At 40.4% G+C, this 15,725-nt stretch overlaps 3 protein-coding genes across 8 annotated transcripts; 2 read left to right on the forward strand and 1 right to left on the reverse strand.

The window, feature by feature from the left end:
• Nucleotides 1–5,396: 5,396 nt before the first annotated feature.
• Nucleotides 5,397–10,477, reverse strand: LOC134285243 (uncharacterized). 6 transcript variants are annotated; one of them, XR_009996247.1, is made up of 3 exons: nucleotides 7,215–10,477; nucleotides 7,091–7,161; nucleotides 5,397–7,029 (listed from the first exon to the last, which is right to left on the reverse strand). XR_009996247.1 is itself a non-coding variant. In XM_062845715.1 (3 exons), exon 3 carries the CDS (start codon nucleotides 9,976–9,978, stop codon nucleotides 7,339–7,341), a length of 2,640 nt encoding a protein of 879 aa, XP_062701699.1. In that variant the 5' UTR covers nucleotides 9,979–10,118; nucleotides 10,180–10,250; nucleotides 10,304–10,477; the 3' UTR covers nucleotides 5,397–7,338. The 6 variants fall into 6 exon arrangements, 3 of the variants coding, with proteins under 3 accessions (XP_062701699.1, XP_062701697.1, XP_062701698.1); XM_062845715.1 differs by having other exon boundaries at nucleotides 5,397–10,118; nucleotides 10,180–10,250; nucleotides 10,304–10,477; XR_009996245.1 differs by having other exon boundaries at nucleotides 5,397–7,161.
• Nucleotides 10,478–10,487: 10 nt separating this feature from the next.
• Nucleotides 10,488–12,464, forward strand: LOC134289706 (uncharacterized). Its single transcript, XM_062856020.1, has 2 exons — nucleotides 10,488–10,763; nucleotides 10,825–12,464. Exon 2 carries the CDS (start codon nucleotides 10,965–10,967, stop codon nucleotides 12,462–12,464), a length of 1,500 nt encoding a protein of 499 aa, XP_062712004.1. The 5' UTR covers nucleotides 10,488–10,763; nucleotides 10,825–10,964.
• A 1-nt stretch (nucleotide 12,465) lies between these two features.
• On the forward strand, nucleotides 12,466–14,151 carry LOC134285246 (uncharacterized). The gene is made up of 2 exons (XM_062845718.1): nucleotides 12,466–13,854; nucleotides 13,916–14,151. The coding sequence occupies exon 1, from the start codon at nucleotides 12,557–12,559 to the stop codon at nucleotides 13,601–13,603; it is 1,047 nt and encodes a 348-aa protein (XP_062701702.1). The 5' UTR covers nucleotides 12,466–12,556; the 3' UTR covers nucleotides 13,604–13,854; nucleotides 13,916–14,151.
• The last annotated feature ends 1,574 nt before the right edge of the window (nucleotides 14,152–15,725 follow it).

Here is a 15,725-nt window from a genome sequence, read left to right on the forward strand (position 1 = left end):
TAAAATTAAATTAAAATTAAATTAAAATTAAATTAAAATTAAATTAAAATTAAATTAAAATTAAATTAAAATTAAATTAAAATTAAATTAAAATTAAATTAAAATTAAATTAAAATTAAAATTAAATTAAAATTAAATTAAAATTAAATTAAAATTAAATTAAAATTAAATTAAAATTAAATTAAAATTAAATTAAAATTAAATTAAAATTAAATTAAAATTAAATTAAAATTTAATTAAAATTAAATTAAAATTAAATTAAAATTAAATTAAAATTAAATTAAAATTAAATTAAAATTAAATTAAAATTAAATTAAAATTAAATTAAAATTAAATTAAAATTAAATTAAAATTAAATTAAAATTAAATTAAAATTAAATTAACCAAACTTAACGGAATCGGACACTGTTTTGGAGATGACTGGTTCCGGCAACGGTACGACTAGAACGAACCGGACTTATTGGCCAGTAGCAGCGACGAGGAGCTGACGGATCGGACGACGGAACGACTGAAATGGTTCTTACCAGGTTGTTACGGTTTTAACTAATTGAAACGCGCAATTTTTATCATTTTCCCGACCGACGAACGCTGCCGCAATCAACAAAGTTATTTTTTTAACTGCCGTTCAGGCAACTATCAACAATGCGCGAAAGAATCGAACACTGAGCATAATTTCGGGGTTATGATTTATGCTCTCCAGAAATTTTCGATGAGCAACATATCTAACAAATGCCTAACAGTGTCGAACGCCTAACTTCCTCCGTGCTGGGTAGGCGCAGCTGCCGGAACCAACTACAATCACAAGTCCCGCTATGGTTTAACATGCTGTGATGCGGAATTTTGCCAAGGAATGAAATCTTGCCGAAAAGGAAGAAGCCACAACTGTTGGTACCTCGGAATCAGGGTTCCGTTTTTTTTCATTAACAAACTGCGCAACCTAATTAAACATAAGTAAATTTCCCCCCTGATTTTCCCAAAGGTAGATTTTTTTTTCCAAAAAATTACCGGTGGTGATCCCATGGTTTTCTCAGAAATTGTGCGAGGATTTCAGATTAAATTTTTTATCATTTCCTTCAGGAACCACTTCAGCAGTTGCTCCGGAATCATTTTCGTGAATTCTTTCGTCGTCCTCCGGGAGTCCGAGGAAGATTTTTTGCGTTTCATGATTGTCTGGAAGAAATTGCTAGGGTTTATCCGTAGGAAATGTCAGATGTAATCTCTCAAAGGCATTAAAAGAGGACCGAGGGTTCCCCGGAAGTTATTGTGTATTCCGGTAATTTTCTTTGTCAGACACTGCGGGGATCATTTCAGAAGTATACTGGGAATTCTTCCGGGTTCTCTACCATCAATTCTTTCGGAAAGTGCTACGAAAGTTCCTCCAAGAGTATCTGCAAATCAGGATTGTCTGATATATTTCCCGGAGGTAATCGAGGAGGTAGTAGCGGGTGGATTCGTGGGAAGGAACTAATGGAGGATTGAAGAGGGCTTCTTGTCGGTTATCGATGGCAAATTTTCTGGAAACCGGCTGTGGGATTCTACTTATCGAATTGCTTGAAGATTCCTCCGACGGATTAGCTTAAGCGTTCTCGCAATGAAGGGTTTTGGCAAGATATCGCTACTGGACTGAATTACAGAGTATTCCGGAAATAGTTGTTGGAAAACTTGTTGAAACAATATACTAGTAGTAGAAGATTCCTCAAAAAAATAGGACCGGTACGCACCGCTGAAAAAAAAAAAAATACGAGCGTTCCTCGGAACGGTTTGTTGGAATGTTTCTCGGAGGTAATTCATGATGGATTTTCTGAAAGCAATTGCTGAAGGATCCTGCGGAACGAACAGCTGCAGACTTCCCAGGAAAGAATTACTGGAGGATTCTTCTGATAATAACCTGCAGACCTAGTTTGAAAACAAAAACATTAGTGATTATCACACTATATTAAGAGAGCCTAATGCTTTTTGTGGTACCAACTTTACTCTCATGCTTTTTGTGATTGTTTAGATGTAATTACGCAACCAATCAAAAGCTATAATGTAAATAGATGCTTTTATATGCATTTATTTAAGTTTTTAATGGATTGAATTACCCTGGATAAGTTAAAACATATGCTAATAAACCAAAACATATTTGTTTGAAAAAATAAGTTAAACCCTTTTCACATTTTGTACTGGATAAGCTTTCGTACATCGCATCAAAGATCGCATCCCATCCATTCACATCTCCTTCTATCTTGAGGCAGCGCTCTTCAGGATCGAAAGTGGATGCAGCGCAAAGTAGATAGGAAAATCTGCAAGTAGCACACCGATCCAAAAAACTAGATGCATCTTCGTTGGCATCCATTGAACGATTTAGATGTGTCGCCCCCCTCGGCCCAGATTAGCTTATCGTGTTCGTTCGTTGGGACAACTGACAACTGATAATAATGCTCTAGACACATGCAAGTGACGAGAAATACGTCACGGAACACTCACATACTAGCGTAAACGTTCTGTAGGAGCTGCGATGCGACAGCGGTCAGACGTCAAACTCGTTATGACATCTATTTTGACATTGACAGTGCTTTTTAGTTGCATGGGTTTTGCCCCAACCAGTGAACATTCAACCATCGAGACAGCCCATCTAACGAGCTCTCAACGAACGAATCGTCATTGTACTTCCATGATTTTGCAGTATTCATGGCTAAACATTGAGACAATTACTCTGTACAAATTATATACACCTGAGGGCGGTGTCCAAAATGCAATTCTAAGGGTTCATTCAAATATTACGTAACGCTAAGGGGGGAGGGAGGGGGTCTAGCGCTGTGTTACGCTTCATACAAAATTTCGAAAACTTCCATACAAAAGTTGTTACGTGGGGGAGGGAGGGGGTATAAAATTGTCAAATTTGGCGTTACGTAATATTTGAATGAACCCTAACAGGCGATTGGAAATTGCAATTTTCTCAGCATAAAATGTTTTCGTTAAGGTTTTTGTCAGCAGGAACGCAAAGTACAATCATATTATAAGCGTTTTAGTAGCAAAATAATCATTTGTTTTCTAAGGAAGCCAGGGAACGATTTTTCCAACGTTGTCCCCAGCCTGTCCAAAATACATGAATTACCCTAGCATATGAGCAGTACGCGAAGGGTGTGTTATTTTTTCATACTGATTAAATATTGTAACGAATTTAATTGTTACATATGTAGTTTTTATATTTAATCTTAATAAACAAAAACATACAAATTTTTAATATATTCGTTCAATTTTGTAGCTGCATATCAGCCTGAACTATGTTCCTAACATATATGTTAGCTTGTATGTTCAGATTTTATCGTTTTAGCCGGTGGCGAGCTCTGTGTGTCATTATTAGAACGAATTTTCGAATAATTTTTAAGAGGTTGCATACCGATAGGCGCATGAATAGCCGAACTCGATTTATTGCTCGATAGATAAACCGGATACCCTTTTTCCGACCAATAAAAATTTAAAATCAACTTCAATAGAAAAACCGGAAACCCAACTTTAACCAATCAAAATTCAGCAAATGAGAACAATAGACTTTAGGCTCCACCAAGGGGTTGGGTTAATACTGATGGATGAAAACTGAGCTAATTTGGTGGCAACCGTTGTCGAGTAAAGGTGATTTTAAGTGTCGATAGCCAAACCACAGAGAACAGACATCCAAGTCCAGTTCCGAAACTGTGTAAGGAATTGAACGGCCATTTGAAATCGGCAACACAAGTGGCAATAGCGTGGCGCTGCAATCGATTAATTTCCCATATTAAATTAATTCACCACTTGAAATGTTTCAATTCACCACTGACTGTGGCAATATGGTGTTTGGTGGCGTTAGTGTTGTCATCGTGTATTGGTTTGCAACCTTACTCAAGTAAATATTCAAATCCTTACACAACTTTCCGAATGAAATTTTTTCTAGCCTGGATGTCTGTTCTCTGTGGCCAAACTAAAGTACTCGCGTGTGAAGTTTGATAGACGGTGAAGTGAGTGAATTAAATCGTTAAACTAAATCGACCTAGTTCTAACCTGAGACGTTCTAACCAGTTTTCAATTTAGATTTTTGAAATAATTTTCGGTTCGTGGTTCAAAATCGTAAAAAGAGTGTCAGGCAAAATCGGTTGGACTATAAGGTAAGGCTTTTATTAAACAGTGATTTGAGTGCTTGGACATTACCAGTTTACGTTGAACAGGTGAAAAGCCATTCAACGTGGGTGCTTGGGCTGAATTCCTGAAGCCCACACCGTCAGGACACTCGGTCGCCGCTAGGTGGCAAGCAGCTAGTCCACCGCATTACATTCCGGGGGCCCATCCATCCCGTAGAATTCGCTCTAGACTACGGCGACTTGAACCAGAACCGTATTACGAGTCCATTGCCGGCATCAAAGCTCTTCCAACGTTGGATCACCACGCCATAAGCCTGCAGGCGTTCAAGTAAGCTTGTCCATATAGTGCACTCCCAGAATTGAGCTCGAAAAAGTCCTGTAAATATTGTACATAAATAGATATTAGGCACCCTTAGTTCAGTAGTTTTGTTTCGCACTCTTTCGTTTATTAAACAGTTAAGTATTTGAATTTTATTTTGATTTATTTTGGTATTGGTTTAGAATAAGGTTGATAAAAGTGCGTAGTTGGAGTAAATTGCCACTAGTTGTTATCTACAGTTGAAGTCGCGTGAAAGACCACGCGTCTCCACCACCTGCTCGAATTTCATCGGTACCTTTTTTTTTGTTCGAGTATCGGATTCAAGTTTGCTGGATTTTGGTTTGAATTGGTTTCCGTAAGTCGACGTAATAGTTTGGTTGATTTGGGTTGGATCGGTAGAGCTACACTTTTGGGAATAACAACCTGCCCTGTAATAGACGTCTCTGACCGGACATTCATTGTATCAGTGACCCTTCTTTAGAAGGTGGCGCTTAAGTCACTGTATACTTGTAACCAAACACGTGCAAAGCTTTCTTATCGATCCTAGGGACAATCAACAGGGTTACAATATATTCTAATATGCATTATGTATTTATCAGTGATTTTTCAGAATGGGATTACAGGGATTCTATTACATAGGGGGATTACGGGCATAATGGACACCCTAAGCAAATGAGTACGTTAGGCCTGTATAACAGAGTAAAACTTAACATATTATCAGTTGGCTTACAACTTTAACTTGTTTCCTACGTATTTCAATCATTTACAGCAGGTATAATGTCTTTGTTGTGAAGAAATAATGAATTGTAAACCGTGTGTTTTTCAGGGCTGGCAGGAAAGGTACGAGGCGAAATGGACACCCATCGGGGCATAATGGACACCCCTGCATATTTTATGCTTATTCTTTGGTTACATCGACCAGTTAAGTAATTTGCCTACGGAGATCAATACCACAGATATAATACTCCTTCCACAGACAAACATACGTAACACTGATATTTTGCATCGTACACCGATTTAACGGTCTATTTGAAAATTTGATAGTTGGCCAACTGACCACCCGTGGCGCTCGCATCGTTTTTGCTCGAGTTTGACGTTTGCCCACTACCGTCACCTAGTTGATGGTAGCCAAACTCAGTCCTTTTAGCATTGGGCAAACATGTTTCCGTGACTATGATTTGATTCGAAAAATGTTCGAAATGTTACGTCTGTTTGTCTGTGCTCCTCCTTAGACGAGTTTACATAACATCAAAGTTAATTAAATAAACTTTAGGCTAAAATAATTGTAAGGATGTTTCCCAAACTCTCTAAAACGCCTAACAGTATGCAATGCGCGTATATCCATTCGTAATTGCCAGTGTTCATTTCGCCCAGAATCGACTACAACATTAAAATTGCTATTTTGGGTAAATTCTGATCAAAAATAAAATACTTCATTCATTGCCAAATCTTCGTATACATGTAGATAAGGTAACAATTCACTTGTTTTTATGGTGGACACACTTAAACACTCGTAATACCTTATTTGACACTGCTTCGAAATTATAAGAATTTCACCATATGAAAAACATATTTCAATTTCAATGATATTTCGGTTATTTTGGAGCAAAATAATCGGTAGTTTTCAAAAATAGAACCATGACTTGTTCCTTTACGCTTATGCATTAAAAGTTTTACATAAAACTCAACGGTTTCGGCAAAAACAGGGGTGTCCATTTCGCCCCGGGTGTCCATTATGCCCCTAATCCCCCTACCCTATCAATTTTATATTCATATAAATAGGCCATCAGGATTCGAAAGCTGTACAATCGAAGTTGAGAAAACAGTGTTCATCGTATTCCTATCCTACATCAGCTAAATAAAACTTGCCGCAGATTTGCTGAGTGGATAAATTAAGAAAACTATAATTGCAGAAATCGATTTTCTTCGGTACGACCAAACCACTATGAATGGCAAATACAGCCTCGCTTATCTATATAATTAAGCAAAATTATCATCGTTTTCTAGTCGGAGAAAAGAGGAATGGTGCTGCGTCGGTGTGAAATTTGACGCTCACCCCGACGATGATGGATTGAGGAAGCGTCTTCAGTCGCCGCGCCGCCCCCAGACGCGCACCTGTTTTGCGCAAAGCGTGAATTGGTTTATCGTTTTGCGGCTCATACTTACCAACATCGTTCAGCCCAAATACCTGTCCGGTCAGCAGCGGGGATCAAACGTCCGGCTTCCTCCGCCGCCGTCATCATCCCATCATCCACGCGGGCTTGGCATCCGAATATGCAAAAGCAAAAAACCTCGATTTAGATCACCCGCACCCATCAGAGCTGACATTGATTTTGCTTCGAATCCAATTTTACGGGTACTCTCATTTGGAAAATAAGCATTAAGAAAGGTTTGCGGAGGTATTTTGATTGCATTTCTTAGCCGTAGTTCGTTTTTTAGAGTACGGCAGGTGCGCAGCGCATACGATAAATCAATGGTCTTTTCTGGCAAAGTGATCGAAGTTCATACATTTTCGAATAGTTTTGGCGTTTCAGTCTTTTCGGGGTCAAAAACAACTAAATGTTTTCTTCTTCCAACGTTTCGATCCTTATTGGATCTTCCTCAGGGAATCTGTAATTTATTATAGTCGTTTTCATAGGTTTTAACACTTTGGACTACACTTAACACATACCGAATGAAATTGTTGCTTTTTCGTCCAGTGGTAGTTTTTTAAAACTTTTAACCGTCATTTGTTGTTTTTTGCTATAAAAGGTTATTGTCAATTAAGGAATACCTTAATGTCACTGTCTACTTACAATTTGTCCGTTTTTTCTGTTCCGAAAAACCTTCAAATTCAAAAAGATATTTTCGTTGGTCGGAAACCGGACCGCTATCCACTACCTTTACGTACAATTTTCAAAATGACAGTTTTAGTTTGTTCTATTCGTGCGTTGTGTGTTCGGTTTCAGTCGTGTCAGTGTCGTCAGTTTGTGTCATGTTTACATTCGGTCTGTTTTGGTTGTTTGATTTTGTTCTTTTTACGTTCATGATAGAGTGGAGTAGACCAGCGTAGACTACGTTCAGATTGTCTGTGTCAGTACGTTTGTTTACCGTGTGTGGCGTGTTGTATATGTGACAGCTTTCCAAGATGGGAAGATTTGATGGTTTTTGTGTCCTATCTAATATCTTCACATCGTCAAGTCTGAAAACATGGTCATTTTCTGCTGCGTGGTCTACTAGCGCTGTCTTTTCCCTAATACTAATAATCGCTGCGTCTGCATTGGTGTGTCCTGCTTCTCTCAGTGTCGTCAGTCTGCGTACGTTTGAGCGATGTCCCGATATGCGCGTTTTCAGCTTCGTCGTTGTCATCCCAATGTAGCAGCCATCACAGTTGTCGCAGTTGATTTTGTATATTATATTACTCTGTTCGTCATTGGGTGTCTTGTCCTTAATCTGTGGTAGTATCGCGCCAACCGTGTTTGTTGTTTTGGTGGCAATTCGTGTTGGATATTCCCTTCTCAGTGTTTTGATTATCTGTTGTGAGAGTCCATCGATATTGGTGAGCGAACGAAAAACAGTTTCTCCCTCATCTGGTCTGTTTTCGTTCGCTTCCATAGCTGTATCCACTTGTTGTCTGTGTAGTTTCACCCTATTGATTACTCGGCTGATCAACGTATTCGGATAATCGTTAACCAGGAGTTGCCGACGAATTACGCTTTCAACTTCTTCTTCTCGATGGTTCGTCGTAAACGTGTACACCCGTTTGGCGAAATTGAAAGCTACATTCATTTTTTGGTTAAACGAGTGCAGCGATCGATAGTTTAGAAACCGCCCCGACGATATAGGCTTCATATACCATTCGGTTGTTATGGTTTGGTTCTGGTTTCTTGTCATAACCATATCAAGAAACGGTAACCGATTGTTCTGCTCTCGTTCGACTGTAAACTGGAGATTTTCGTCTTGGCTGTTGAAAATTTCCTGAACCATTTCTATTTTATCCCCAGGGAGAGCTAGGAATAAATCATCCACATACTTTTTTAGGTATGGGATTGGAAATGGTACAGCTTCTACTGCCTGATCTAGAATATCTTCCATGACCAGGTCGGCTATCATCGGAGAGAGGGGGTTCCCCATAGCCGTGCCAAATTTTTGCTTATAGAAAGAGCCATTGAACGAAAAATAGCTACATTCTATGCAAAAGGCTGTAACCTCCAGAAATAGGTCGAGACAAATGTCGGTGTGTGTACCAATTTCATCCCAGTGTTTTATGATGCTCTTTCGCACTAGTGTTTGCGGAATACATGTGAACAAAGAGACGACATCAAACGATACCATGACGTGTCCCTCCGGTAGGGTAACCGTGTTCACCAACTCGCAAAACTTAAACGAGTCCGAGATGTTGTACTTACTGTGCAACGAGCGTTGTATGATCGCTCCTACGAATTTTGATAGTTCGTACGATGGAGACGTCATACACGGCACCACCGGCCGTAACGGCAGCCCGGGTTTGTGTGTTTTTGGCTGTCCGTATATTCTCGGGCACACTGCTTTGTAGGTACGCAATCGTCTCGCTGTTGCTGCATCCAGTAGACCCAAATTTTCGAGGCGCCGTACAATGCCGTTGTTCTTCGTTTGGAACGCACTGGTCGGATCTCTCTGTGTCTTCTCGTATGTGTTGGTGTCTGCTAACAGCTGATCCATCCGTGCTACGTAGTCTTGCTTGTGCATTATCACAGTTTTGTTTCCCTTATCCGCCTTCAGCACGTACAAATTCGGGTGTTGTTTTAGGAAACTTCTTGTCTCACGTTCTGCTTCTTTCAGAAATCTTTCATTCGGATGCATGGGGCCGGCATGCTGCTGTCGGTGAATGAAATTCTGGATGTTGTTCGCGACCCTGCATCTTGTTCGCTCCTGTACGTCGGCGTCTTGATGGGTTTGGATTACGGATTCAACATCAGCAAGCAGGTGGTAGAAAGGCATCTCGGCAACATTGGTGGATGGGAGCGCAAACTTTGGTCCCAGGCTGAGCAGCAATTCAACTTTTTCTGGTAGTGTAATTTCAGTGGCATTGTGGATTGCTTTTTCGTTTAGGGACGGCGATCGACTTGAACAGTGATCAATCATAGTTGCAAGTAGCCGTTCGAATTTATTGCTTGTTTTCTGTCGGTTTGATGTGGTTTGTCGTTCGAAGAAAATCTCTTGGGATGCGAAAAAGGTGGTGTATCGGCTCTCGGGTAATTCTCCGGAAAGCTTCGCGCGTAGTTGTTGTTCCATCGCCCGCAGTTGTTTGATCCTGAAGTATGTGTGTCGGATCTCCAGACTTAGGACTTTTCGCTTGAATGTTGTGATGCAGCTTTCCAGGTTTCTCAGATAGGGGCTGCGCTCCTCGAGTAGTTGGAAAACGCACTTGAATGAATTCTGGATGTGCGAGGGGAACAAACCTTCCTTTCGGCATCGTATGAGAAAATCTTTTCGTACCACCATGTTGCTCATTCTTCGGTTGTTGTCCGCATACTCTTTTAGTGTGGCTCTTACTTCGGGTCCGAATTCGTCGTTTATGCTCTGATAAAACCCCGCCATGGTGGATATTTACTATATTGACGACGACTGTTTTGAAGACTTTCGAATAGTTTTGGCGTTTCAGTCTTTTCGGGGTCAAAAACAACTAAATGTTTTCTTCTTCCAACGTTTCGATCCTTATTGGATCTTCCTCAGGGAATCTGTAATTTATTATAGTCGTTTTCATAGGTTTTAACACTTTGGACTACACTTAACACATACCGAATGAAATTGTTGCTTTTTCGTCCAGTGGTAGTTTTTTAAAACTTTTAACCGTCATTTGTTGTTTTTTGCTATAAAAGGTTATTGTCAATTAAGGAATACCTTAATGTCACTGTCTACTTACAATTTGTCCGTTTTTTCTGTTCCGAAAAACCTTCAAATTCAAAAAGATATTTTCGTTGGTCGGAAACCGGACCGCTATCCACTACCTTTACGTACAATTTTCAAAATGACAGTTTTAGTTTGTTCTATTCGTGCGTTGTGTGTTCGGTTTCAGTCGTGTCAGTGTCGTCAGTTTGTGTCACGACTGAAACCGAACACACAACGCACGAATAGAACAAACTAAAACTGTCATTTTGAAAATTGTACGTAAAGGTAGTGGATAGCGGTCCGGTTTCCGACCAACGAAAATATCTTTTTGAATTTGAAGGTTTTTCGGAACAGAAAAAACGGACAAATTGTAAGTAGACAGTGACATTAAGGTATTCCTTAATTGACAATAACCTTTTATAGCAAAAAACAACAAATGACGGTTAAAAGTTTTAAAAAACTACCACTGGACGAAAAAGCAACAATTTCATTCGGTATGTGTTAAGTGTAGTCCAAAGTGTTAAAACCTATGAAAACGACTATAATAAATTACAGATTCCCTGAGGAAGATCCAATAAGGATCGAAACGTTGGAAGAAGAAAACATTTAGTTGTTTTTGACCCCGAAAAGACTGAAACGCCAAAACTATTCGAAAGTCTTCAAAACAGTCGTCGTCAATATAGTAAATATCCACCATGGCGGGGTTTTATCAGAGCATAAACGACGAATTCGGACCCGAAGTAAGAGCCACACTAAAAGAGTATGCGGACAACAACCGAAGAATGAGCAACATGGTGGTACGAAAAGATTTTCTCATACGATGCCGAAAGGAAGGTTTGTTCCCCTCGCACATCCAGAATTCATTCAAGTGCGTTTTCCAACTACTCGAGGAGCGCAGCCCCTATCTGAGAAACCTGGAAAGCTGCATCACAACATTCAAGCGAAAAGTCCTAAGTCTGGAGATCCGACACACATACTTCAGGATCAAACAACTGCGGGCGATGGAACAACAACTACGCGCGAAGCTTTCCGGAGAATTACCCGAGAGCCGATACACCACCTTTTTCGCATCCCAAGAGATTTTCTTCGAACGACAAACCACATCAAACCGACAGAAAACAAGCAATAAATTCGAACGGCTACTTGCAACTATGATTGATCACTGTTCAAGTCGATCGCCGTCCCTAAACGAAAAAGCAATCCACAATGCCACTGAAATTACACTACCAGAAAAAGTTGAATTGCTGCTCAGCCTGGGACCAAAGTTTGCGCTCCCATCCACCAATGTTGCCGAGATGCCTTTCTACCACCTGCTTGCTGATGTTGAATCCGTAATCCAAACCCATCAAGACGCCGACGTACAGGAGCGAACAAGATGCAGGGTCGCGAACAACATCCAGAATTTCATTCACCGACAGCAGCATGCCGGCCCCATGCATCCGAATGAAAGATTTCTGAAAGAAGCAGAACGTGAGACAAGAAGTTTCCTAAAACAACACCCGAATTTGTACGTGCTGAAGGCGGATAAGGGAAACAAAACTGTGATAATGCACAAGCAAGACTACGTAGCACGGATGGATCAGCTGTTAGCAGACACCAACACATACGAGAAGACACAGAGAGATCCGACCAGTGCGTTCCAAACGAAGAACAACGGCATTGCACGGCGCCTCGAAAATTTGGGTCTACTGGATGCAGCAACAGCGAGACGATTGCGTACCTACAAAGCAGTGTGCCCGAGAATATACGGACAGCCAAAAACACACAAACCCGGGCTGCCGTTACGGCCGGTGGTGCCGTGTATGACGTCTCCATCGTACGAACTATCAAAATTCGTAGGAGCGATCATACAACGCTCGTTGCACAGTAAGTACAACATCTCGGACTCGTTTAAGTTTTGCGAGTTGGTGAACACGGTTACCCTACCGGAGGGACACGTCATGGTATCGTTTGATGTCGTCTCTTTGTTCACATGTATTCCGCAAACACTAGTGCGAAAGAGCATCATAAAACACTGGGATGAAATTGGTACACACACCGACATTTGTCTCGACCTATTTCTGGAGGTTACAGCCTTTTGCATAGAATGTAGCTATTTTTCGTTCAATGGCTCTTTCTATAAGCAAAAATTTGGCACGGCTATGGGGAACCCCCTCTCTCCGATGATAGCCGACCTGGTCATGAAGATATTCTAGATCAGGCAGTAGAAGCTGTACCATTTCCAATCCCATACCTAAAAAAGTATGTGGATGATTTATTCCTAGCTCTCCCTGGGGATAAAATAGAAATGGTTCAGGAAATTTTCAACAGCCAAGACGAAAATCTCCAGTTTACAGTCGAACGAGAGCAGAACAATCGGTTACCGTTTCTTGATATGGTTATGACAAGAAACCAGAACCAAACCATAACAACCGAATGGTATATGAAGCCTATATCGTCGGGGCGGTTTCTAAACTATCGATCGCTGCACTCGTTTAACCAAAAAATGAATGTAGCTTTCAATTTCGCCAAACGGGTGTACACGTTTACGACGAACCATCGAGAAGAAGAAGTTGAAAGCGTAATTCGTCGGCAACTCCTGGTTAACGATTATCCGAATACGTTGATCAGCCGAGTAATCAATAGGGTGAAACTACACAGACAACAAGTGGATACAGCTATGGAAGCGAACGAAAACAGACCAGATGAGGGAGAAACTGTTTTTCGTTCGCTCACCAATATCGATGGACTCTCACAACAGATAATCAAAACACTGAGAAGGGAATATCCAACACGAATTGCCACCAAAACAACAAACACGGTTGGCGCGATACTACCACAGATTAAGGACAAGACACCCAATGACGAACAGAGTAATATAATATACAAAATCAACTGCGACAACTGTGATGGCTGCTACATTGGGATGACAACGACGAAGCTGAAAACGCGCATATCGGGACATCGCTCAAACGTACGCAGACTGACGACACTGAGAGAAGCAGGACACACCAATGCAGACGCAGCGATTATTAGTATTAGGGAAAAGACAGCGCTAGTAGACCACGCAGCAGAAAATGACCATGTTTTCAGACTTGACGATGTGAAGATATTAGATAGGACACAAAAACCATCAAATCTTCCCATCTTGGAAAGCTGTCACATATACAACACGCCACACACGGTAAACAAACGTACTGACACAGACAATCTGAACGTAGTCTACGCTGGTCTACTCCACTCTATCATGAACGTAAAAAGAACAAAATCAAACAACCAAAACAGACCGAATGTAAACATGACACAAACTGACGACACTGACACGACTGAAACCGAACACACAACGCACGAATAGAACAAACTAAAACTGTCATTTTGAAAATTGTACGTAAAGGTAGTGGATAGCGGTCCGGTTTCCGACCAACGAAAATATCTTTTTGAATTTGAAGGTTTTTCGGAACAGAAAAAACGGACAAATTGTAAGTAGACAGTGACATTAAGGTATTCCTTAATTGACAATAACCTTTTATAGCAAAAAAAAACAACAAATGACGGTTAAAAGTTTTAAAAAACTACCACTGGACGAAAAAGCAACAATTTCATTCGGTATGTGTTAAGTGTAGTCCAAAGTGTTAAAACCTATGAAAACGACTATAATAAATTACAGATTCCCTGAGGAAGATCCAATAAGGATCGAAACGTTGGAAGAAGAAAACATTTAGTTGTTTTTGACCCCGAAAAGACTGAAACGCCAAAACTATTCGAAAGTCTTCAAAACAGTCGTCGTCAATATAGAAGTTCATACAGTCAAAACTACGATGTCTCTCGACAACCTGAGGAATTTCGGCGAATTGGTTTCGCCATTTCCAAGAACATGGACAACCGTACAATTTTCGTTTAGCACAGCCTACAGACTAATAGCCCAGTTAGCGGTCGGTGCCAACCGGATCTGTCGCAAACACCAAGTTTGCAGGGTTGTTGTCCGGCATTCTTGCAACAGTATCTGCCCATCGCATCCTTCCGGATTTGGCCACCTTCTTGATGCTGGGTTCGCCGTAAAGTGCAGCGAGCTCGTGGTTCATCCTTCTTCGTCACTCACCGTTCTCCTGCACACCGCCGAAGATCGTCCTTAGAACGCGTCTAGCGTTAGCGTTAGCGTAGTTAGGTACGGTATACTTTGGATACTAACAACATTCATGTAACTTTTGCTAATCTTGCTCGGATTGCTTTTCGGAATAAGGCCGGGGAGTTAACTTCGCTCCAATCTTATGCAAGAATACCAAAAGCACAAATGTCATTATTCCCGGCCACGCCCATCTTTACCGTAACTTGGGATAGGGGAAGGAAATGTTGATTTGGCACTTATTTAAGAGGCCTCCGACTCAGTGACAATCCCATAAGTACTACGTACGGAGTGGGTGGTTGGGAGATGTATTATGTAGGTCAAGGATTCGCCTGAAAAGCTGACAATGGACCCCCGGCATTGGTTGTTTACTTGGTTAAAATTTAATCTTTTGAAAGCCGGCATTCAAAAGAGATTTTTTCTATTTATTGCTTTTTTTGCACCGTATTCGACCCCCTGCAGAATTTTTTGTCACACCACAATATGTTCCCACCAGTTTCAGCATACATTGGTTCGTTTCACTGCTAGAAATTTTAAGCGTCGGTTACACTTTTTGGGTGGTGCATGGAATAATCGGTTTGTTTACCTGATACTTTCCTTTGTGTTTGACGTGTGAACAAATATTTTAGACGATTGAACATTTGCACGGTAATCTATGAAGCAAAGCAAGATGCAACATTGTTTAAATAATTATGTTTCTGCTCAGTAAGAGGCCCAAGCAAAATCGATCGGAACATGGCAATATATGTTTGAAACGCGTAAAAAAAAGTTGGCGATGCGAGAAAAAAAACCTCAATTTACATAAAAAAAACGCGACAACGAAAAGAAAAAAAAACATTTCAATTTATTAAAAAAAATCACGTGAAACGAGTTGAACAAAAATAAAATCAAAAGATTTTTTTCTATTTATTGTATAAATAAGTAAGTTTCGGCTCAGTGCGAGGCACAGGCAGAACCGATCCCTCCAGGGTCATCGGAACTTTGCAATAAATGTTTAAAACGCAAGGAAAAAATAAAATTGGCGACTCGAAAAATAACGAAATAAAAGAAAAGAAAAAAAGTAAACAAAAAATCGCGTTAAACAATACAATGCAAAACATCTCTATTTATCTAAAGAAAACAAAGTAGATCGCGTAAAACGAGTAAAACAAATTGGCAATCCGAAAAAAAAAATCAATTTTTCTAAAAAAAAAAATAAACACATCCACACCCGCGACATTACGACACTCGGATCGAAGAAAAACGACGCGAACAATGTGGTCTACCCGCCACCGAATGATATGGCAATCTTGACCCTTCAAAAAAATAAGGATGTTTCGTCGTCCTGACTGCAGGGTTGCCTGCTTGTACATCT

Source organism: Aedes albopictus, chromosome 1 (genome assembly GCF_035046485.1).
Source record: "Aedes albopictus strain Foshan chromosome 1, AalbF5, whole genome shotgun sequence".
NCBI classification, from domain to species: Eukaryota; Metazoa; Arthropoda; class Insecta; order Diptera; family Culicidae; genus Aedes; species Aedes albopictus.

Bases quoted from the DNA above. Each gene is read 5' to 3' on its own strand.
- LOC134285246 (XM_062845718.1), top strand. From the start codon at position 12,557: ATGGTTCAGGAAATTTTCAACAGCCAAGACGAAAATCTCCAGTTTACA.
- LOC134285243 (XM_062845715.1), bottom strand. From the start codon at position 9,978: ATGGCGGGGTTTTATCAGAGCATAAACGACGAATTCGGACCCGAAGTA.
- LOC134289706 (XM_062856020.1), top strand. From the start codon at position 10,965: ATGGCGGGGTTTTATCAGAGCATAAACGACGAATTCGGACCCGAAGTA.